General features: G+C 44.5%; 1 protein-coding gene across 2 annotated transcripts in view; it reads right to left on the bottom strand.

Moving 5' to 3' along the window:
• LOC140481877 (cyclic nucleotide-binding domain-containing protein 2-like) overlaps window positions 1-25,837 on the bottom strand; it is a 57,579-nt gene that overhangs the window by 10,455 nt on the left and 21,287 nt on the right. For both annotated transcript variants that reach the window (XM_072578491.1, XM_072578492.1), the window contains exons 4-7: window positions 13,756-13,907; window positions 8,133-8,262; window positions 5,700-5,814; window positions 3,268-3,514 (exon numbers count right to left, since the gene is read on the bottom strand). In XM_072578491.1, coding sequence (XP_072434592.1) covers window positions 3,268-3,514; window positions 5,700-5,814; window positions 8,133-8,262; window positions 13,756-13,907 — 644 coding nt within the window. The remainder of the gene's footprint in view (window positions 1-3,267; window positions 3,515-5,699; window positions 5,815-8,132; window positions 8,263-13,755; window positions 13,908-25,837) is intronic.

The raw sequence follows: 25,837 nt of genomic DNA on the forward strand, positions 1-25,837 counted from the left end.
GGCATGTAGGCCAGAATGGAAAGCGGTAGCAGATTTCCTTCTTTGAAGGAAATTAGTGTCCTTGGGACAATTAATGCTGGTTTCGTGGTTACAATGACTGACACTTGGCTTCTCATTCCAGATTTTAAAAAAGGTGATTAATAATTAACTTTAAGTTTTGCCATTGTGGAGTTATGAACCCATGCTCCCAAAGTACCAGCCTGAGCCTCTGGATTATCAGTCCGGTGATAATACCCACTTGTTCATGGTCTCCTGATCAGGTACAAATGGCTGGGATTCCCTTTGGTTCACAGTCTTTGAACATGCTGACCCTTCATTCAGCCAGGGGTCGGTGCATTTCTCCTCAGGAGCCCGGAGGCTGCATTGTAAATTTGTGTATTCTCCTATGAGCATGACTGGGAAAGTGTGGGTGGGATTGGAAGGGGAGAGAAAGCAGAGGAGCTTCATAGATTTGAGCGGTGGCCACACTTTAGAGAAGCACTTCACTGATTGCTGGGTACTTTGTGGTGAACGCAGGTCCCAAAGCCTGCAACTGGGGAAATGCAGGTCTTTCTTACTTTGTGAAAGCCTTTGCAATGAATTATCTCACAGGACTAGGCCTGGGTGCTGCATTTACTTGGAAACACATGCTCCTGCAAATCTCGACACTCCTGAAGAAAACTAAGTCTTTGAATAAGGTAAAAACAATGACTGCAGATGCTGAAAACCAAATACTGGATTAGTGGTGCTGGAAGAGCACAGCAGTTCAGGCAGCATCCAACGAGCAGCGAAATCGACGTTTCGGGCAAAAGCCCTTCATCAGGAATAAAGGCAGTGAGCCTGAAGCGTGGAGAGATAAGCTAGAGGAGGGTGGGGGTGGGGAGAGAGTAGCATAGAGTACAATGGGTGAGTGGGGGAGGAGATGAAGGTGATAGGTCAAGGAGGAGAGGGTGGAGTGGATAGGTGGAAAAGGAGATAGGCCGGTAGGACAAGTCCAGACAAGTCATGGGGACAGTTACTGAGCTGGAAGTTTGAAAGTCTTTGAATGTCAGCCTCAGTCAATCACTCCTGCTTTGGCCATGTCAGTGTCCCAGACTCGTGTCCACACTGCACTGATGTTTCTTCTTGTGTGAATGTGCTTACCAACGTCATGAGGACTCAAAGGCTTGACAGCACCAAGAAACAGCTGATCAAAAAGACCCAATGTGGTTTCAGAGCAAAAAATGTAACCCAGTCGTTAGACTAGAGCTCACTAACTTGTGTGAAATGCTGAAAGAATGAGAACTGGGAAGCCTATGAGAAAAACACACTGGTATTTACAAAGACAGTTCTCCAGGTTAAAGGAGAGAATAAACCTTTTTCCAATCTCAGGACATTCTAACCCACTTTTCATATATGGTTGCTGTTGTAATGCAGGAAGGAAAAATGATGGCCAGTAAATTGTTATATTTCTTTAGATTATTTGATTAACTACAGTTTTGCTGTAATTGCTCACACCTGGATGGGGTTGCGTGAGGGGAGGGTCTGCTCCATATTTGGAGCAGGAAGAGACTGACAAGGGTCATGGGTCAACACTCCATCCAATTTCCTGTCCCATACAGGTCAAGGTGAAGAAATATTGAAGACGGTATTCAAGGGCAAAACTGATTATTATTCTATGCTGTAGCGTGTTTTTCCATTTGTTCAAACGGCTGGCCCAGAAAACCTAACATTTCCCACACCTACTGGTTCATTCTCTCCCATTTGCAAGCATCAATATTCCTGTAGTTTAAAACCTTTTGTCCTTGTTTTCAAATCCCTCCATGGTCTCCCCTGCTCTAGCCGTACCACCTCTCCAGGATCTCAGGGCTCCTACACTTCTGGCCCCCTAACTTTCCTGAATTTCCTTTAAATCCCACATTCACGGCCAATACTTCAGTAACCAGGAACCTATACTCATTAACTATCTCCCTAATCCTCTCTGTCCCCTGGACGCAGACTCTTCCTTGAGGATGCACCTTAGAATTCTTCGACAAAGCCACTAGCTGCCTATCCTGAAGTCTCCTTTAGTTGCCCAGAGCTGACTTTTTGATTGATAATGCTCCTGCAAGGCACCTTGGATTGGTTTACTATGTTAACAGTGCGATATAAACACAGGTTGTTATCAGAGAATCATAGAGTCACACAGCGTGAAAACAGATCCCTTGGTCCAACTCATCCATGTCAACCAGATAAATTAATCTGGTCCCAATTGCTACCATTTGGCCCATATCCCTCAAAACCCTTCCTATTCATATACCCACCTGGATGCCTTTTAAATTGTGTCAGCCTCCACCACTTCCTCTGGCAGCTCGTTCCATTCATATACTACCCTCTGCATGAAAAAGTTGTCCCTTAGGTTCCTTTTAAATCTTTCCCCTCTCACAATAAACCTCTGCCCTCTAGTTTTGGACTCCCCTACCCTGGGGAAAATACCTTGTCTATTTACCTTGTCTATTTACCTTGTCTCTGCCCCTCATAGTTTTATAAACCTTTATAAGATCACCCCTCAGCCTCCGACGCTCCAGGGAAAACAGTCCCAGCCTGTTCAGCCTTTCCCTGTAGCTCAGATCCTCCAACCCTGGCAACATCCTTGTAAATCTTCTCTGAACCCTTTCCAGTTTCACAACATCCATCCTATAGCAGGGAGACCAGAACTGTAAGCAGAATTCTAAAAGTGGCCTAACCAATGTCCTGTCCAGCCGCAACATGACCTCTCAACTCCTTTACTCAATACTCTGACCAATGAAGACAAGTACACCAAATGTCTTCTTCACTACTCTGTCTACCTGTGACTCCACTTTCAGCTTGCACCCCTAGGTCCCTCTGTTTGGGATCAGAGTCCTTCCATTAGTTGCCCTGGTTTGCCTTACCAAAATGCAAAACTTCACCACCTTAACCATCCCCTCCCTCCACTGCCGATGCACAATGACAGTGGTGTCTACCATCTCCAAGAGGAATTCCAGTCGCTCAATAAGATTCCTTAGATAGCACTTTCTAAGACCTGGAAGAGGATGGGGCAGCAGATGCATGGGATCACCACAACCTACCAAAATGCCCTTCAAACATCATGCCGCCCTGACCTGTAATAGTATTGCTGTTCCTTCAGAGTCCTGGGTGAGAATCTTGGCACTGCCTTCGAAATGATACCCCGGGTGGATCTCCATTAACCGACTAAGGTGGTTCAAAAAGGCAGCCCCAGCACCACCTTCTCCAATGACAACCAGACACACCCATGGAAGAATTTTTAAACTGCACCACCCTTTGTACCTGTTCACTTTGAGAAACTTCTGTGATTGACTCTTTGTCTTCCACTGCTGTGTTTTGGAAGAGATTTCTGAGGTGGAAGTAATAGAAACGGTTGAGGAAGAGGCACTCAGGCCTTTCGCGGTCCTGGAAGCCCCGTGTTGACGGATTAAGGACGTCGAGGTGCTGGGCATCCTGAGCCAACTTTTGCGATCCAAGCCTCTGTGCGTCGACCCACTTCTGAGAGTCAGGTTGAGAAATCGTCTGTCAACTTAGAAACGTTAGCCTTCATTAGAAAGACAGGTGACAGCTCGAAGCAGTCCCAGTGACTCTGAAGCCCCACCCCTTGCGGCTGTCCAACTTTCAACAAATCCAGGGATTCCCTTCAACTACTTCCCCAAGTGACTGATGGCAGGACTCAGTGCTGGGGCGTTGGGTCGATGTGACAATCCCCTTGTGGGTGCCAGGCCAGTCGTCTCTGACAGCGGCTCTGTATCCTGGCAATGTCAACCCATCTGAATACCAGGCAACATGCCCTTTGCCAGCAAATTGCAGGGTGGCAAACTGGGTTGGGGGCTGAGTATGGACACAGACACCCTACAGCACCTGAGGGGGCTACGATAGGAGGGGTAAAACTGGTAGTGCCACTGGGCTGGTAAGATACAAACAAAGGCTTTTAGTCTGGGGAATTCTGGTTCCAATATTACCGTGGCAACTGGTGGAAATCCAATTGAATGAACAAACCTGGAAATGAAATCCCGCCAGGGTAACGGTAATTATAACATCAATTATGGTACAAAGCCCATTGGGTTCACAAATCCTTCGGGGAAGAAAGTGTGCTGTCCTTACCCCGGCCTGGCCTACTTGTGACTCCAGGCCCACAGCAATGTGCTTGGATCCTAACTGCCCCCTGTGATGGCCTAGCAAGCTACTCAGGTCAAGGGCAATTAGGGACAGGCAACACAAAGACTAGCCTAGTCAGCAATGCCCACACCTCATGAAAGAATAAACAAAAAAAAAGGCTTCTCTCCCCATCTGGTCCCAACAATTCCCCAACCCCATCTACCCGCAAAATCATAGAATCCCGACAGTACGGGAAGAGGCCATTTGAACCATTGAGTCTGCACCGACCCTCCGAAGATCATCCCACCCAGACCCACCCCACTACCCCACCCCCCCCCGTAACCCTGCACATCCCATGGCTAACCCACCTAGCCTGCCCATTCCTGGACAGTATGGGCATTTTCCCATGGCCAACCCACATACAAATCAGTGGGAGGAAACTGGACCACCCGGAGGAAACCCACGCAGACATGAGGAGAACATGCAAACTCCACACAGATATTTGCCCGAGGCTGGAATCCAACAAGGGATCCTGGTGCTGTGAGGCAGCAGTGCTAACCACTGAGCCATGGAATACTGAAAATGGCAGAAACCCCTATGAATCGGAGAGAACAGCATCAATGAGAAACATTTTGTGCTCCCCATTTAGCTTCAGTTAAATCTCCTGATGGCCTCTAGTTCTGACTCTTCCCTCACTCCCACTGCTGTAGGAAATGGGTCTTCTCAAGCTATGCCATTGAAAACTCCTTACCATCCCTGCTCCCTGGGGAGAGGAATATACAGACGGATGACCTTCTGAGATAGGAAACATTCCTCATCACTCTCTCACAGGGGAGGTTCCCTATGGTTAAACAGTCTGTCTTAAACAATGCAATGGTGCATCAACAAGAATTTGGTCAGGGCAGAAACTTGATGTGATTTCAACAGCCATGGGACCAGAAGTGTGTCACAGGAGTTCCTCCTCAATACACATCAGGGTTAACGTACCGGGAAAATGTGACTTATACCGAAACAACTTACATTGGGGAATTTGTCTTTCTAAGAATAATGTAAATATGGGGGAATAGGGCCTGTAAAAGCCCTACCTTGGAGTCACCTATTCAACTCACACCAGGGAAATCTCTCCTTTCAGAAACAATGGGAATAAGGTAAGGAGGGGAATTACTGAGGGGAATGTTAAAAGATGGCAGCAATACTTTCAGATGAAGGTCATGTTGATGCTGATGAGCACTTGCTATGGACAACGTGACCATGTGACTCAGAAGCATCAGACAGGATGTTGGAAGTCGACGCTAAAATGGCGGCAAATTACACATTGTACATTCCTTATACTAATTTGAACTGAGCTGAAAACAACACGACAACGTGAGACGTGCAGGGGAATTTTACATTTAGTTACTCAGCGACATGAGTCTGAAACAGCAGATATCATGGTGATGTATATCAGTGACCCACCCCGTAAGCATTAAAGATAAGGCCTAAAAGGTAGAGATTAAGCTGAATTGTATAACTGGTACAGACACAATAGCCCAAACAGCCTGCTCCTGTGCTGTACGCTTGCAGGATCCTACATTAAAGGAGTTGCCACGGGGTTAACTCTCTGTGGTGCTCACCACTAGACTCTGGTTTCTGAATGGTGCTTTTCAAAAATGGCAACTCCTGAACAATGAACCTGTGATAGCACGGGCACTGGGTGAGATCCACCAATCGCAGAACGACAAATCGGCCCTGCAAACAGAGGGAGATGGTTAGGGAGACACACACATACACAAACTCTGTCTCTCTCACCCACCCCTCCCCCACCACACACACACACACACACACACACACACATACACACACACAAACACATACACACACACAAACACACACACAAACACATACACACACATACACACATACACAAACACACACACACACACAAACACACACGCACAAACACATACAGACGCACACAAACACATACACACACACAAACACATACACAAGCACACACACACAAACACACACAAACAAACACACAAACACATACACACACACACAAACAAACACACACAAACACATACACAAACACACACGCACACAAACACACACACACACACACACACACACACACACACACAAACCCATATATATACACACACCTACAGACTCTCCTACATACACACACACTCTCTCACAGACACTCATACCTGCCCCCTCCCCACACTCAGTTTGTGGGGGGGGGATTTGTACTTGCAGAATTACACTTTATTTTGCTCAAAAACTGCATGAATCCATGTAAGATTCTGTAAATCCCAGCCCCTCGTATCTTCTCCATGTTGAACACTTAAGAGGATGCACTGAAAGTGGCAAACGTGCAAAATATACAAGGTTGCAAAAGGGCCATCAAACACATAGCATGGGTAAGGCAAGTATGTAAAAGGTGTCAGTGATAAGGTAGAAATGATTTTGCAATGGCACAGTCAATCTGAAGACTGTGCTCACAACTTTAAAGCATATGTGCCCAGCAAAATTCTTGTAATTACAATCACTGAAGTGTGCATTCAAGTATTATCACATATATCACACATTAAATAAAATAAATTTCAAGAAACCATTGAGTTTTGAAAAAAAGCTCTAATGTTTGGTTACGATCTAAATATGAAGTATTCTCCAACACGGCCCAGGAGGGCTCCAACCACAGAGGAACCTCGATTATCCGGAATTCGATTATCCGAATATCTGATTATCTGGCAAGATTGCAAGGTTCCGATGCTCAGCTAAAACTATGCTATCTGGCATTCAATTATCCATAATTCGATTAACCGACCAAAATACTCCCCAACGTATCATAGAGATGTACAATAACAGAAACAGATCCTTCGATCCAACCCATCCATGCCAACCAGATATCCCAACCCAATCTAGTCCCACCTGCCAGCACCCGGCCCATATCCCTCCAAACCCTTCCTATTCATATACCCATCCAAATGCCTCTTAAATGTTGCATTTGTACCGGCCTCCACCACTTCCTCTGGCAGCTCATTCCATACACGTACCACCCTCTGACTGAAAGAGTTGGCCCTTAGATCTCTTTTATATCTTTCCCCTCTCACCCCAAACCTATGCCCTCTAGTTCTGGACTCCCCGACTCCAGGGAAAAGACTTTGTCTATTTATCCTATCCATGCCCCTCATGATTTTATAAACCTCCATAAGGTCACCCCTCAGCCTCCGACACTCCAGGGAAAACAGCTCCAGCCTGTTCAACATCTCCCTATAACTCAAATCCTCCAACCCTGGCAACATCCTTGCAAATCTTTTCTGAACACTTTCAAGTTTCACAACATCTTTCCGATAGGAAGGAGACCAGAATTGCACGCAATATTCCAACAGTGGCCTAACTAATGTCCTGTACAGCTGCAACATGACCTCTCAACTTCTGTACTCAATACTCTGACCAATAAAGGAAAACATACCAAACGCCTTCTTCACTATCCTATCTACCTGCGACTCCACTTTCAAGGAGCTATGAGCCTGCACTCCAAGGTCTCTTTGTTCAGCAACACTCCCTAGGACCTTACCATTAAGTGTATAAGTCCTGCTAAGATTTGCTTTCCCAAAATTTAGCACCTCATATTTGTCCAAATTAAACTCTATCTGCCACTTCTCAGTCCATTGGCCCATCTGGTCAAGATCCTGTTGTAATCCAAGGTAACCTTCTTCGCTGTCCACTACACCTCCAATTTTGGTGTCATCTGCAACTTACTAACTATACCTCTTATTCTCACATCCAAATCATTTATATAAATGATGAAAAGTAGAGGACCCAACATCAATCCTTGTGGCACTCCACTGGTCACAGGCCTCCAGTCTGAAAAACAACCCTCCACCACCATCCTCTGTCTTTTACCTTTGAGTCCTTTGGACAATCGCGGTTCCTCTGTACGTGGCAGAACTCAGCAAAAAGCAGGGAGCAAAACTTTGTTTTTCCCTTTGATCCGTACAGCATCATGTCTTGTCATGAAGTGAGGGGTGGGATGTGCCCCTTATTTAGGAAATCACCTTGATGACGAAGATGAGTTGGTCCATATTATTGGGAATAACCTGGCCATACAGGAACTCCTCTGTGGTTGAGTAATCAGAAAGAATCTCAATGGAGCTGTCAGGCAACGAGTTCAGGAGGCTTAGCGATCTGGAGGAACAAACAATACCACGTATGACAAAACAGAAAGAAAGCCTTGCATTTATATAATGGTTTCTGTGACAACCAGGTTTTCAAAAGTGTTTTACAGCCATCGAAGCACTTTTCTGAAGCGTAGTCACAGTTGGGAACAGGCAGAGATTTTCGGGTGAGGTGATAGTGACATGGTAATACCACCAGACGAGTAAGCCATTGATCTGGGGCCAGGTTCAAATCCATGTGATGGAATTCAACTCTGTAATTAAATAGGTCTGCAAAGGAAAGCTAGCCTTAGCAATGATGACCATGACATGTATCCCTAGAGCCTCCAAACACATTCGCCTTTGTCCTTTCTTCTAACCTTCCCCACTTCCCACTTTTCTATCTTTCCTTAGTTCTGATGAAATGCTAACTCTGTTTCTCTCCATTGATGGTAAGTACCACCAGCCTGCTATGACAGAGTCATAGAGCTGGACAGCATGGCAAGAATGCCCTGAGGCATGGTACATTGGCGAGACCAAGCAGACGCTATGACAACAGATAAATGGACACCGCACAACAATTGCCAGACAGAGGTGTTCCCTCCCACCTCAAAGGACAGGGACATTTAGATCTTTGGGTGACCATCCTCCAAGGTGGACTTCGGGATGCGAAACAATGTTTTTGTGGTCAAGCAGAGGCTGATAGCCAAGTTCGGTACCCATGAAGATGGCTTCAACTGGGACCTTGGGTTCATCTCACACTACAGGTGACCCAATTGCACTCTTCACTCTCTCTCTCACACACAGACACAAGCACACATACACACACACTCTTTCATACTGACACATTCACACAGACCCTCTCTTACACATGCTCTCTCTCATATATATACACACACACACATTCCCCACACTCACATCCACATACACACCCTCTCACAGGTTTATAGTCCATCACATTCACACATGCACACTTTACCAAGCGCACTCACACTCACACGCACACACATTCTCTCTCTCATACACGCACACACACACACACACACATAGGTCTATGGGGTGAATTTACATTTGCAGAAACATTCTATTTTGCTCAAAAAGTGAATAATCTGGAGACAGTCAATCCATGGAATATTTTATAAATTCCTACTTTGGAACTAGAACCAGTCTGACTTAAGATTGGGAGAGAGATTCTAAATTCACACTTTTAATGCATTGTCCAAGCTGAGATGTCACATTTTTTTATACAAAACCTTTAGTTATCTTGAGAATGTGACTTCAAAGAGGTTCTGGGATTTACGTACTAATGAACCGAAACCTGCAACCCATTCTAAAAGATGAAAGGCTTAGCAACAATCTAGGTTTGTTTGATATTTCATTTCAGTTGCATGACACTGTAATCTTTTGCTATAAATTCTGTGCCTTATGATCCTGCTCCACAACCACCTGATGAAGGAGCAGCGCTCCAAAAGCGACAGCTTCCAAACAAACCTGTTGGACTATAACCAGGTGTTGTCTGATTTGTAACTTTGGACACCCCAGTCCAACACCGGTGCCCCCACATCATGGTTCTCAAAACGGGATCAGGAGGAAACTTGGCAGGGTAGATACTCAAAGGATGTCTCCCCCTTATGGCAGAGATTAGAACCAGGGGACTCAGCTTAAATCAATGGGTCTCCCACCTATGATGAGATCATAAAAATCATAGAATGAGGTGGAATTTCTTCTCCTCAGTGGATTTTCAAGTCTTAGGAATTCTCTTCCCAAGAGAACAGTGAAGCCAGGGTCATTAAATCTATTTTGAGATGTATTATACAGGGTAAACTGGGAGTCAGGAGTCACAATCAGATGAGCCTTGATCTTGTCAAATGGCAGAGCAAGCTCAAGGGGCTGAATGGCTCCCGTTCCAAATGTATGTATTTGGAAGTGGTAATGAGCAAACAATCAGGTTTGACTGTGATGTTGATTGAGGGCTGAATCCCCTGCAACAACAGAGCCATGCAATCTTTTGCATCCTCCCAAGCAGTCGAATCATACAAAACAAAGCCCTTGTGTAGGAATTCAGGCATGGCCTGTTTCTTAAGGTGGGATCCTGCCACCACTGCAGCCACCCCCCCACCCCCACCCCCCCTACTCGTCTCAACCTGCATGCATCACATCTACAAATGGGTCAATAATCTTGGACAAACACATCCTCCAAAAAGAAAGCAGCACCAAACCACACAGCTTGAACAAGAGGGTCCAGTGGCTGAGACTTATAAAGACTGGGCGAACCTTTGAGCGTGTGGAGGCTGCATCAGGAATCCTGCAGCATGGAGTCTGGCCATTCAGGCCATCAAGGCTCATTCTGGCCCTCTGAATGAGCCATCCATTTAGTCCCAGTCTCCTGCTTTGTCACCGTAATCCCGCCAATTATGTCACTTCGAGGATTCATTAAGCCCCTTTCTTTGAAAATCACCATTGCATCTGCTTCTGTGAGTCCTGTTCGACTATTTTGATTCAGTTATTTGCTGAAGTATTGGAGAGGATGGAGAGTTGGGTAACAGAGACCAAAGGATAGTATTGAACAGTTGCTTGTCATTTTGGAGAGGAGTGTGTGGTAGGTTCCCCCTGCGGCTGGTGTTCCAGCTGCTGCTCATGTTGGATCGACAGTGTTAGGGTTAGGATAATGACCTAAGCGTGGGTACAAACGGGAGAGAGTTTGGAGGTGGCACTAAGTTAACAATGAGGAGGGTAGGGACAGGCTTTGGGAGAAACAGAGACAGGCTGGTGAAGAAAATCATCAGACACAAGGCAGGCAAGTGTAATGGGATGCACAGAAGAGATTTGATTTGCTTAAGACAAAGGAGAGGTTACATTCCCGAAACATCGATTCTCCCGCTCCTCAGAGGCTGCCTGGCCTGCTGTGTTTCTCTAGCACCACATTCTTCAACTCTAGTCTCCAGCATCTGCAGTCCTCATTTTTCTCCGAGGTTACATTATTAGATTAGGTTAGATTCCTGACAGTGTGGAAACAGGCCCTTCGGCCCAACCAGTCCACACTGACCCTCTGAAGAGTAACCCACCCAGACCCATTTCCCTCTGACTAATGCACCTATCGCTACAGGCAATTTAGCATGGCCAATTCACCTGGCCTGCGGGAGGAATCCAGAGCACCTCGAGTAAACCTACACAGGGAGAATGTGCAAACTCCACACAGTCACCCGAAGCTGGAATCAAACCTGGGACCCTGGTGCTGTGAGGCAGCAGTGCTAACCACTGAGCCACCGTGCCGCCCATTAGAGTCAGGGTACAGTTTTAAAGGGTTGAAAGAGCTGCATGTTCTAGAGTAGAGATGCTCAAGTCTTTCACAGTGACAGGACAAATTGGGGAGGTTGTTAAAAATATGCAGCTCCCTTAGCTTTTTAGAAAAGAAATACAGAGTACGGCAAGTGAATCATGTTAATTATTCACAGAGCACTGATCAGGCCTTAGTTGAAGCACTGCATTCCAGTCCTGAATGAAACTCTTTACTGACATGGACACTACAGGATCAGGGCCTTGCCTCTCCTTGGAGCTAGGAATGTTAAGAGGCAATTGGATAGAAGTGCTTACAATTTGTACTGTATAAAATGGAGCCACTGTCTCCAACAGACAAGAGAAGAAAACAGCTTTAAAGTAACGCGCCCTCCGTCCCAATGTCTGGCACTATCACCGTGCTAAATGTAACAGGTTCAAAACAAATCCAGCAGCTGGGAAATGGAGCTGCCTGGAGGTGCTGTGAGTCATTAGCTGCAGCAGAATTGTATTCCACTGCAATCAGCCTAACTCTCACTCTACCTCTACCATTTAAGTTAAAAATCACACCACACCACGTTATAGTCCAACAGGTTTATTTGCAAGCACACTAGCTTTTGGAGCGCTGCGCCTTCATCAGGTGATTGTGGAGGACACAATTGTAAGACACAGAATTTATAGCAAAAATTTACAGTGCGATGTAACTGAAATTTTACATTGAAAAATCCCTTGATTGTTTGTTAAGTCTCTCATCTGTTAGAATGACCATGATAGTTTCAATTCTTTCATATGTAAATTGCAAAACGTTTTTTAAAAAGTTACATTCTCAGGTTAACTTTAACAATCAGTGTCAGCCCAGACAATATATTGAAGGTGTTAGCCCCCTGTGTGCTGTTGTCTGTGCCACAATGTTTAGATTCTAATCTAAAAAAAATGATTTAACGGAATCTTACATGGATTCATGCAGTTTTTGAGCAAAGTACAATGTGACTCTGCAAGTACAAATTCACCCCACAAATGTATATGTGTATGTGTGCATGTCGGCTTGTGTGTGTGTGTGTGTGTTGGAACCCTGTGTGTGTATGTGTCCGTGTTGGAGTGCCTGTGTGTGTGTGTGTGTGTAGGAGTATCTGTGTGTGTGTAGTGCAATGGTGGTCACCTGTAGTGTGACATGAACCCAAGGTCCCGGTTGAGGCCCTCCCTATGGGGACCGAACTTAGCTATCAGCCTCTGCTTGGCCACTTTCCTCTGCTGCCTGTCCCGAAGTGCACCTTGGAGGATGGTCACCCAAAGGTCCGAGATCGAATATCCTGGACCACTGAAGTGTTCCCCAACTGGGAGGGAACCCTCCTGTCTGTTGATTGTTGTGCGGTGCCCATTCATCCGTTGTCGTAGTCTTTGCTCGGTTTCCCCAATGTACCATGCTCAGGGTATCCTTGCCTGCAGCGTATGAGGTAGACAACGTTGGCTGAGTCACATGAGTACCTGCCATGTACAAGGTGGGAGGTGTCCCCACGTGTAATGGTGGTATCTGTGTCCACACTCTGACACGTCTTGCAGCGCCTACCGTGACAGGGTTGTATGGAGTTGTCCTGAGAGCTGGGCAGTTTGCTACGAACAATGATCTGTTTGAGGTTTGGAGGTTGTTTAAAGGCGAGCAGTGGAGATGTGAGGAGGGTCTTGGTGAGGTGCTCATCCTCATTGATAATGTGTTGCAGGTCACGAAGAACATGGCGTAGTTTTTTGGCTCCTGGGAAGTACTGGACAATGAAAGGTACCCTGTCGGATGCCACGACTTGATTAACGGAGCAGCGCTCCGAAAGTTAGTGCTTCCAAATAAACCTTTTGGGACCACAACCTGGTGTTGTGTGACTTTTAACTTTGGACACCCCAGTCCAACACCAGCATCTCCAAATCATGTTACCATCAAAGGCAGGATTGACCTACATATTCCATTCAGAACAATTGTGTGCTGCTTGTGCTCCAAACAGTCCAATTAGAAATCATAAGTGGCAAATAAGAACATTACATCAAAGGGAACAGCAGTAGGAGGAGGCCATTCTGCCCCTTGAGATAGTTCTGCCTTTGAAGAAGGTTTTGTTTTTGGCCTTGCCATGAGAGAAATCAGATGTAGAAGATATACAGCATAATCAGCAAATGCATGATGGTATTCTTCCCCTAACGTTTCAAGGGAAATAAATCATGTATGATCGACAAATAACGAAAAAAAGGTTAGGAATTAATCTACCTGAAAAATATAAAACGACGATGAGATTCTTCTACGAGCACCTGGTCAAGTCTATTTTCAAAGAAGTCCTCTTTGTCCACCACCAGGAGCTCAGTATCGTCCACACAGACAGCCGTGAAATTTCTGCGCAGCCCCTTTAATACCGGTATTTCCTACAAAAGATACATGGTTCAACAACAACTTATGTTTAAATAGCCTCGTAACATTTCGAAGTGCTTCACCCTATCATGGAGGATCTAAATGTGACACTGAACGACACAATGTGGTATTAGGTCAGGTGACCAAGAGCTTGATTTTAAGGAGGGTTTTAAACGCCGAAGGTAATGCAGAGCATGGTCCCACACAACTGAAGCTCCAGCCACCAGTGGAGCAGCAATATTGACTGGGACTGCCCAAATACGTGTATCTGTGAACCTTAGGGAACTGGAGGTGATTACAGAGTTCTGGAAGGACAAGGCCCTGAAGAGAACGGGGATTTTATCCTGAAGTAACCAGACAAGACATTCATAAAGAGCTCAAGGGTGTCAGTCCATGGGAAGTCAATGGCTCATGTTCACTATCATACACCTAGTGATATTGTCAATGCGATCATATTCATAGTCACATAACCAGTGCTTATTTTATATTTCAAAAACATTCACATTCAAATATTCAGAGATTGTCTATCTTGGCAACACTCTTGATCACACATCCAGTGAGTTTTCTCTCACTGACACACTCAGGATCACATATACAGTGAGTTCTCTCTCACTGACACACTCAGGATCACATATACAGTGAGTTCACTATCACTGACACACTCAGGATCACATATACAGTGAGTTCTCTCTCACTGACACACTCAGGATCACATATACAGTGGGTTCTCCCTCACTGACACACTCAGGATCACATATACAGTGAGATCCCTCTCACTGACACACTCAGGATCAGCTATACAGTGAGTTCTCCCTCACTGACACACTCAGGATCACATATACAGTGAGTTCACTATCACTGACACACTCAGGATCACATATACAGTGAGATCTCTCTCACTGATACACTCAGGATCACATATACAGTGAGATCTCTCTCACTGACACACTCAGGATCACATATACAGTGAGTTCACTATCACTGTCACACTCAGGATCACAAATACAGTGAGTTCACTATCACTGACACACACAGGATCACATACACAGTGGGCTCACTATTACTGACACACTCAGGATCACATATACATTGTGTTCTCTCTCACTGACACACACAGGATCACATATACAGTGAGTTCACTATCACTGACACACTCAGGATCACATATACAGTGGGTTCTCCCTCACTGACACACTCAGGATCACATATACAGTGAGATCCCTCTCACTGACACACTCAGGATCAGATATACAGTGAGTTCTCTCTCACTGACACACTCAGGATCACATATACAGTGAGTTCACTATCACTGACACACTCAGGATCACATATACAGTGAGTTCTCCCTCACTGCCACACTCAGGATCACATATACAGTGAGTTCACCATCACTGACACACTCAGGATCACATATACAGAGAGATCTCTCTCACTGACACACTCAGGATCATATATACAGTGAGATCTCTCTCACTGACACACTCAAGATCACATATAAAGTGAGTTCACTATCACTAACACACAAGATCACATATACAGTGAGTTCCCTATCACTGACACACACAGGATCACATATACAGTGTGTTCTCCCTCACTGACACACTCAGGATCACATATACAGTGAGTTCACCATCACTGACACACTCAGGATCACATATACAGAGAGATCTCTCTCACTGACACACTCAGGATCACATATAAAGTGAGTTCACTATCACTAACACACAAGATCACATATACAGTGAGTTCTCTCTCACTGAAACACTCAGGATCACATATAAAGTGAGTTCTCTCTCACTGACACACTCAGGATCACATATACAGTGAGTTCACTATCACTGACACACTCAGGATCACAAATACAGTGAGTTCACTATCACTGACACACACAGGATCACATACACAGTGGGTTCACTATTACTGACACACTCAGGATCACATATACAGTGTGTTCTCTCTCACTGACACACACAGGATCACATGTACAGTGAGTTCACTATCACTGACACACTCAGGATCACGTATACAGTGAGTTGTCTCTCACTGATACACTCAGTATCACATATACAGTGAGTTCACTATCACTGACACACTCAGGATCACGTATACAGTGAGTTGTCTCTCACTGATACACTCAGTATCACATACACAGTGAGTTCACTATCACTGACACACTGAGGATCACATATACAGTGAGTTCCCTCTCACTGACACACTCAGGATCGCATATACAGTGAGTTCTCTCTCAGTGACACACTCAGGATCACATATACAGTGAGTTCACAATCATTGACACACACAGGATCACATATACAGTGCGTTCTCTCGCACTGTCACACACAGGATCACATATACACTGATTTCTCTCTCACTGACACGCACAGGATCCTAATACAGTGAGTTCACTATCACTGACACACACAAGATCACATATACAGTGAGTTCACAATCACTGACACACCAGAATCACATATACAGTGAGTTCACTATCACTGACCCAATCAGGATCACATATACAGTGAGTTCACTATCACTGACACACTCAGGATCACATATACAATGAGTACTCTCTCACTGACACACACAGGATCACTAATACAGTGAGTTCACTATCACCGACCCAGTCAGGATCACATACACAGTGAGTTCACTATCACTGACACACTCAGGATCACATACACAGTGAGTTCACTATCACTGACACACTCAGGATCACATATACAGTGAGTTCACTATCACTGACCCAATCAGGATCACATACACAGTGAGTTCACTATCACTGACACACTCAGGATCACATATACATTGAGTTCTCTCTCACTGACACACTCAGGATCACATATACAGTGAGTTCCCTATCACTGACACACAGAATCACATATACAGCGAGTTCCCTATCACTGACACACTCAGGATCACATATACAGTGAGTTCACTATCACTGACACACTCAGGATCACATATATAGTAATTTCCCTCTCACTGACACACACAGGATCACTAATACAGTGAGTTCACTATCACCGACCCAGTCAGGATCACATACACAGCGAGTTCACTATCACTGACACACTCAGGATCACATATACAGTGAGTTCACTATCACTGACAAACTCAGGATCACATACACAGTGAGTTCACTATCACTGACACACTCAGGATCACATATACAGTGAGTTCTCTCTCACTGACACACTCAGGATCACATATACAGTGAGTTCACTATCACTGACCCAATCAGGATCACATACACAGTGAGTTCACTATCACTGACACACTCAGGATCACATATACAATGAGTACTCTCTCACTGACACACACAGGATCACTAATACAGTGAGTTCACTATCACCGACCCAGTCAGGATCACATACACAGTGAGTTCACTATCACTGACACACTCAGGATCACATATACAGTGAGTTCACTATCACTGACACACTCAGGATCACATACACAGTGAGTTCACTATCACTGACACACTGAGGATCACATATACAGTGAGTTCCCTCTCACTGACACACTCAGGATCACATACACAGTGAGTTCACAATCACTGACACACTCAGGATCACATACACAGTGAGTTCACTATCACTGACACACTCAGGATCACATATACAGTGAGTTCACTATCACTGACACACAGGATCACATATACATTGAGTTCTCACTCACTGACACACTCAGGTTCACATATACAGTGAGTTCCCTATCACTGACACACAGAATCACATATACAGTGAGTTCCCTATCACTGACACACAGGATCACATATACAGTGAGTTCCCTATCACTGACACACTCAGGATCACATATACAGTGAGTTCACTATCACTGACACACTCAGGATCACATATATAGTGATTTCCCTCTCACTGACACACACAGGATCACTAATACAGTGAGTTCACTATCACCGACCCAGTCAGGATCACATACACAGTGAGTTCACTATCACTGACACACTCAGGATCACATATATAGTGATTTCCCTCTCACTGACACACACAGGATCACTAATACAGTGAGTTCACTATCACCGACCCAGTCAGTATCACATACACAGCGAGTTCACTATCACTGACACACTCAGGATCACATATACAGTGAGTTCACTATCACTGACACACTCAGGATCACATACACAGTGAGTTCACTATCACTGACACACTCAGGATCACATATACAGTGCGTTCTCTCGCACTGTCACACACAGGATCACATATACACTGATTTCTCTCTCACTGACACGCACAGGATCCTAATACAGTGAGTTCACTATCACTGACACGCACAGGATCACATATACAGTGAGTTCACAATCACTGACACACCAGAATCACATATACAGTGAGTTCACTATCACTGACCCAATCAGGATCACATATACAGTGAGTTCACTATCACTGACACACTCAGGATCACATATACAATGAGTACTCTCTCACTGACACACACAGGATCACTAATACAGTGAGTTCACTATCACCGACCCAGTCAGGATCACATACACAGTGAGTTCACTATCACTGACACACTCAGGATCACATACACAGTGAGTTCACTATCACTGACACACTCAGGATCACATATACAGTGAGTTCTCTCTCACTGACACATTCAGGATCACATATACAGTGAGTTCACTATCACTGACCCAATCAGGATCACATACACAGTGAGTTCACTATCACTGACACACTCAGGATCACATATACAATGAGTACTCTCTCACTGACACACACAGGATCACATATACAGTGAGTTCCCTATCACTGACACACAGGATCACATATACATTGAGTTCTCTCTCACTGACACACTCAGGTTCACATATACAGTGAGTTCCCTCTCACTGACACACAGAATCACATATACAGTGAGTTCCCTATCACTGACACACAGGATCACATATACAGTGAGTTCCCTATCACTGACACACTCAGGATCACATATACAGTGAGTTCACTATCACTGACACACTCAGGATCACATATATAGTGATTTCCCTCTCACTGACACACACAGGATCACTAATACAGTGAGTTCACTATCACCGACCCAGTCAGGATCACATACACAGTGAGTTCACTATCACAGACACACTCAGGATCACATATACAGTGAGTTCACTATCACTGACACACTCAGGATCACATACACAGTGAGTTCACTATCACTGACACACTCAGGATCACATATACAGTGAGTTCTCTCTCACTGACACACTCAGGATCACATATACAGTGAGTTCACTATCACTGACCCAATCAGGATCACATACACAGCGAGTTCACTATCACTGACACACTCAGGATCACATATACAATGAGTAAACTCTCACTGACACACACAGGATCACTAATACAGTGAGTTCACTATCACCGACCCAGTCAGGATCACATACACAGTGAGTTCACTATCACTGACACACTCAGGATCACATATACAGTGAGTTCACTATCACTGACACACTCAGGATCACATACACAGTGAGTTCACTATCACTGACACACTGAGGATCACATATACAGTGAGTTCCCTCTCACTGACACACTCAGGATCACATACACAGTGAGTTCACTATCACTGACACACTGAGGATCAAATATACAGTGAGTTCCCTCTCACTGACACACTCAGGATCACATATACAATGAGTACTCTCTCACTGACACACACAGGATCACTAATACAGTGAGTTCACTATCACCGACCCAGTCAGGATCACATACACAGTGAGTTCACTATCACTGACACACTCAGGATCACATACACAGTGAGTTCACTATCACTGACACACTCAGGATCACATATACAGTGAGTTCTCTCTCACTGACACACTCAGGATCACATATACAGTGAGTTCACTATCACTGACCCAATCAGGATCACATACACAGTGAGTTCACTATCACTGACACACTCAGGATCACATATACAATGAGTACTCTCTCACTGACACACACAGGATCACATATACAGTGAGTTCCCTCTCACTGACACACTCAGGATCACATATACATTGATTTCTCTCTCACTGACACACTCAGGTTCACATATACAGTGAGTTCCCTATCACTGACACACAGGATCACATATACATTGAGTTCTCTCTCACTGACACACTCAGGATCACATATACAGTGAGTTCCCTATCACTGACACACAGAATCACATATACAGTGACTTCCCTATCACTGACACACAGGATCACATATACAGTGAGTTCCCTATCACTGACACACTCAGGATCACATATACAGGGAGTTCACTATCACTGACACACTCAGGATCACATACACAGTGAGTTCACTATCACTGACACACTGAGGATCACATATACAGTGAGTTCCCTCTCACTGACACACTCAGGATCACATATATAGTGATTTCCCTCTCACTGACACACACAGGATCACTAATACAGTGAGTTCACTATCACCGACCCAGTCAGGATCACATACACAGTGAGTTCACTATCACAGACACACTCAGGATCACATATACAGTGAGTTCACTATCACTGACACACTCAGGATCACATACACAGTGAGTTCACTATCACTGACACACTCAGGATCACATATACAGTGAGTTCTCTCTCACTGACACACTCAGGATCACATATACAGTGAGTTTACCATCACTGACCCAATCAGGATCACATATACAGAGAGATCACTATCACTGACACACTCAAGATCACATATAAAGTGAGTTCACTATCACTAACACACAAGATCACATATACAGTGAGTTCACTATCACCGACCCAGTCAGGATCACATACACAGTGAGTTCACTATCACTGACACACTCAGGATCACATATACAGTGAGTTCTCTCTCACTGACACACTCAGGATCACATATACAGGGAGTTCACTATCACTGACCCAATCAGGATCACATACACAGTGAGTTCACTATCACTGACACACTCAGGATCACATATACAATGAGTACTCTCTCACTGACACACACAGGATCACTAATACAGTGAGTTCACTATCACCGACCCAGTCAGGATCACATACACAGTGAGTTCACTATCACTGACACACTCAGGATCACATATACAGTGAGTTCACTATCACTGACACACTCAGGATCACATACACAGTGAGTTCACTATCACTGACACACTCAGGATCGCATATACAGTGAGTTCCCTCTCACTGGCACACTCGGAATCACATATACAATGAGTTCTCTCTCAGTGACACACTCAGGATCACATATACAGTGAGTTGACAATCACTGACACACACAGGACCAAATATACAGTGCGATCTATCGCACTGACACACACAGGATCACATATACAGTGGGTTCTCCCTCACTGACACACTCAGGATCACATACACAGTGAGTTCACTATCACTGACACACTGAGGATCACATATACAGTGAGTTCCCTCTCACTGACACACTCAGGATCGCATATACAGTGAGTTCCCTCTCACTGGCACACTCGGAATCACATATACAATGAGTTCTCTCTCAGTGACACACTCAGGATCACATATACAGTGAGTTCACAATCACTGACACACACAGGATCACATATACAGTGCGATCTCTCGCACTGACACACACAGGATCACATATACAGTGGGTTCACCATCACTGACACACTCAGGATCACATATACAGTGAGATCCCTCTCACTGACACACTCCGGATCAGCTATACAGTGAGTTCTCCCTCACTGACACACTCAGGATCACATATACAGTGAGTTCACTATCACTGACACACTCAGGATCACATATACAGTGAGATCTCTCTCACTGATACACTCAGGATCACGTATACAGTGAGATCTCTCTCACTGACACACTCAGGATCACATATACAGTGAGTTCACTATCACTGTCACACTCAGGATCACAAATACAGTGAGTTCACTATCACTGACACACACAGGATCACATACACAGTGGGCTCACTATTACTGACACACTCAGGATCACATATACATTGTGTTCTCTATCACTGACACACACAGGATCACATATACAGTGAGTTCACTATCACTAACACACTCAGGATCACATATACAGTGAGTTCCCTATCACTGACACACTCAGGATCACATATACAGTGAGTTCACTATCACTGACACACTCAGGATCACATATACTGTGGGTTCTCCCTCACTGACACACTCAGGATCACATATACAGTGAGATCCCTCTCACTGACACACTCAGGATCAGATATACAGTGAGTTCTCTCTCACTGACACACTCAGGATCACATATACAGTGAGTTCACTATCACTGACACACTCAGGATCACATATACAGTGAGTTCTCCCTCACTGACACACTCAGGATCATATATACAGTGAGTTCACCATCACTGACACACTCAGGATCACATATACAGAGAGATCTCTCTCACTGACACACTCAGGATCATATATACAGTGAGATCTCTCTCACTGACACACTCAAGATCACATATAAAGTGAGTTCACTATCACTAACACACAAGATCACATATACAGTGAGTTCCCTATCACTGACACACACAGGATCACATATACAGTGAGTTCACCATCACTGACACACTCAGGATCACATATACAGAGAGATCTCTCTCACTGACACACTCAGGATCATATATACAGTGAGATCTCTCTCACTGACACACTCAAGATCACATATAAAGTGAGTTCACTATCACTAACACACAAGATCACATATACAGTGAGTTCTCTCTCACTGACACACTCAGGATCACATATACAGTGAGTTCTCTCTCACTGACACACTCAGGATCACATATACAGTGAGTTCACTATCACTGTCACACACAGGATCACATACACAGTGGGTTCACTATTACTGAAACACTCAGGATCACATATACAGTGTGTTCTCTCTCACTGACACACACAGGATCACATATACAGTGAGTTCACTATCACTGACACACTCAGGATCACGTATACAGTGAGTTGTCTCTCACTGATACACTCAGTATCACATACACAGTGAGTTCACTATCACTGACACACTCAGGATCACGTATACAGTGAGTTGTCTCTCACTGATACACTCAGTATCATATATACAGTGAGTTCACTATCACTGACACACTCAGGATCACATACACAGTGAGTTCACTATGACTGACACACTGAGGATCACATATACAGTGAGTTCCCTCTCACTGACACACTCAGGATCGCATATACAGTGAGTTCCCTCTCACTGACACACTCGGAATCACATATACAATGAGTTCTCTCTCAGTGACACACTCAGGATCACATATACAGTGAGTTCACTATCACTGACACACTCAGGATCACATATACAGTTAGTTCTCTCTCACTGACACACTCAGGATCACATATACAGTGAGTTCACTATCACTGTCACACACAGGATCACATACACAGTGGGTTCACTATTACTGACACACTCAGGATCACATATACAGTGTGTTCTCTCTCACTGACACACACAGGATCACATATACAGTGAGTTCACTATCACTGACACACTCAGGATCACGTATACAGTGAGTTGTCTCTCACTGATACACTCAGTATCACATAAACAGTGAGTTCACTATCACTGACACACTCAGGATCACGTATACAGTGAGTTGTCTCTCACTGATACACTCAGTATCATATATACAGTGAGTTCACTATCACTGACACACTCAGGATCACATACACAGTGAGTTCACTATGACTGACACACTGAGGATCACATATACAGTGAGTTCCCTCTCACTGACACACTCAGGATCGCATATACAGTGAGTTCCCTCTCACTGACACACTCGGAATCACATATACAATGAGTTCTCTCTCAGTGACACACTCAGGATCACATATACAGTGAGTTCACTATCACTGACACACTCAGGATCACATATACAGTGAGTTCACTATCACTGACACACTCAGGATCGCATATACAGTGAGTTCCCTCTCACTGGCACACTCGGAATCACATATACAATGAGTTCTCTCTCAGTGACACACTCAGGATCACATATACAGTGAGTTCACAATCACTGACACACACAGGATCACATATACAGTGCGATCTCTCGCACTGACACACACAGGATCACATATACAGTGGGTTCACCATCACTGACACACTCAGGATCACATATACAGTGAGATCCCTCTCACTGACACACTCCGGATCAGCTATACAGTGAGTTCTCCCTCACTGACACACTCAGGATCACATATACAGTGAGTTCACTATCACTGACACACTCAGGATCACATATACAGTGAGATCTCTCTCACTGATACACTCAGGATCACGTATACAGTGAGATCTCTCTCACTGACACACTCAGGATCACATATACAGTGAGTTCACTATCACTGTCACACTCAGGATCACAAATACAGTGAGTTCACTATCACTGACACACACAGGATCACATACACAGTGGGCTCACTATTACTGACACACTCAGGATCACATATACATTGTGTTCTCTATCACTGACACACACAGGATCACATATACAGTGAGTTCACTATCACTAACACACTCAGGATCACATATACAGTGAGTTCCCTATCACTGACACACTCAGGATCACATATACAGTGAGTTCACTATCACTGACACACTCAGGATCACATATACTGTGGGTTCTCCCTCACTGACACACTCAGGATCACATATACAGTGAGATCCCTCTCACTGACACACTCAGGATCAGATATACAGTGAGTTCTCTCTCACTGACACACTCAGGATCACATATACAGTGAGTTCACTATCACTGACACACTCAGGATCACATATACAGTGAGTTCTCCCTCACTGACACACTCAGGATCATATATACAGTGAGTTCACCATCACTGACACACTCAGGATCACATATACAGAGAGATCTCTCTCACTGACACACTCAGGATCATATATACAGTGAGATCTCTCTCACTGACACACTCAAGATCACATATAAAGTGAGTTCACTATCACTAACACACAAGATCACATATACAGTGAGTTCCCTATCACTGACACACACAGGATCACATATACAGTGAGTTCACCATCACTGACACACTCAGGATCACATATACAGAGAGATCTCTCTCACTGACACACTCAGGATCATATATACAGTGAGATCTCTCTCACTGACACACTCAAGATCACATATAAAGTGAGTTCACTATCACTAACACACAAGATCACATATACAGTGAGTTCTCTCTCACTGACACACTCAGGATCACATATACAGTGAGTTCTCTCTCACTGACACACTCAGGATCACATATACAGTGAGTTCACTATCACTGTCACACACAGGATCACATACACAGTGGGTTCACTATTACTGAAACACTCAGGATCACATATACAGTGTGTTCTCTCTCACTGACACACACAGGATCACATATACAGTGAGTTCACTATCACTGACACACTCAGGATCACGTATACAGTGAGTTGTCTCTCACTGATACACTCAGTATCACATACACAGTGAGTTCACTATCACTGACACACTCAGGATCACGTATACAGTGAGTTGTCTCTCACTGATACACTCAGTATCATATATACAGTGAGTTCACTATCACTGACACACTCAGGATCACATACACAGTGAGTTCACTATGACTGACACACTGAGGATCACATATACAGTGAGTTCCCTCTCACTGACACACTCAGGATCGCATATACAGTGAGTTCCCTCTCACTGACACACTCGGAATCACATATACAATGAGTTCTCTCTCAGTGACACACTCAGGATCACATATACAGTGAGTTCACTATCACTGACACACTCAGGATCACATATACAGTTAGTTCTCTCTCACTGACACACTCAGGATCACATATACAGTGAGTTCACTATCACTGTCACACACAGGATCACATACACAGTGGGTTCACTATTACTGACACACTCAG

Source organism: Chiloscyllium punctatum, chromosome 10 (assembly GCF_047496795.1).
Source record: "Chiloscyllium punctatum isolate Juve2018m chromosome 10, sChiPun1.3, whole genome shotgun sequence".
Lineage (NCBI taxonomy): Eukaryota > Metazoa > Chordata > Chondrichthyes > Orectolobiformes > Hemiscylliidae > Chiloscyllium > Chiloscyllium punctatum.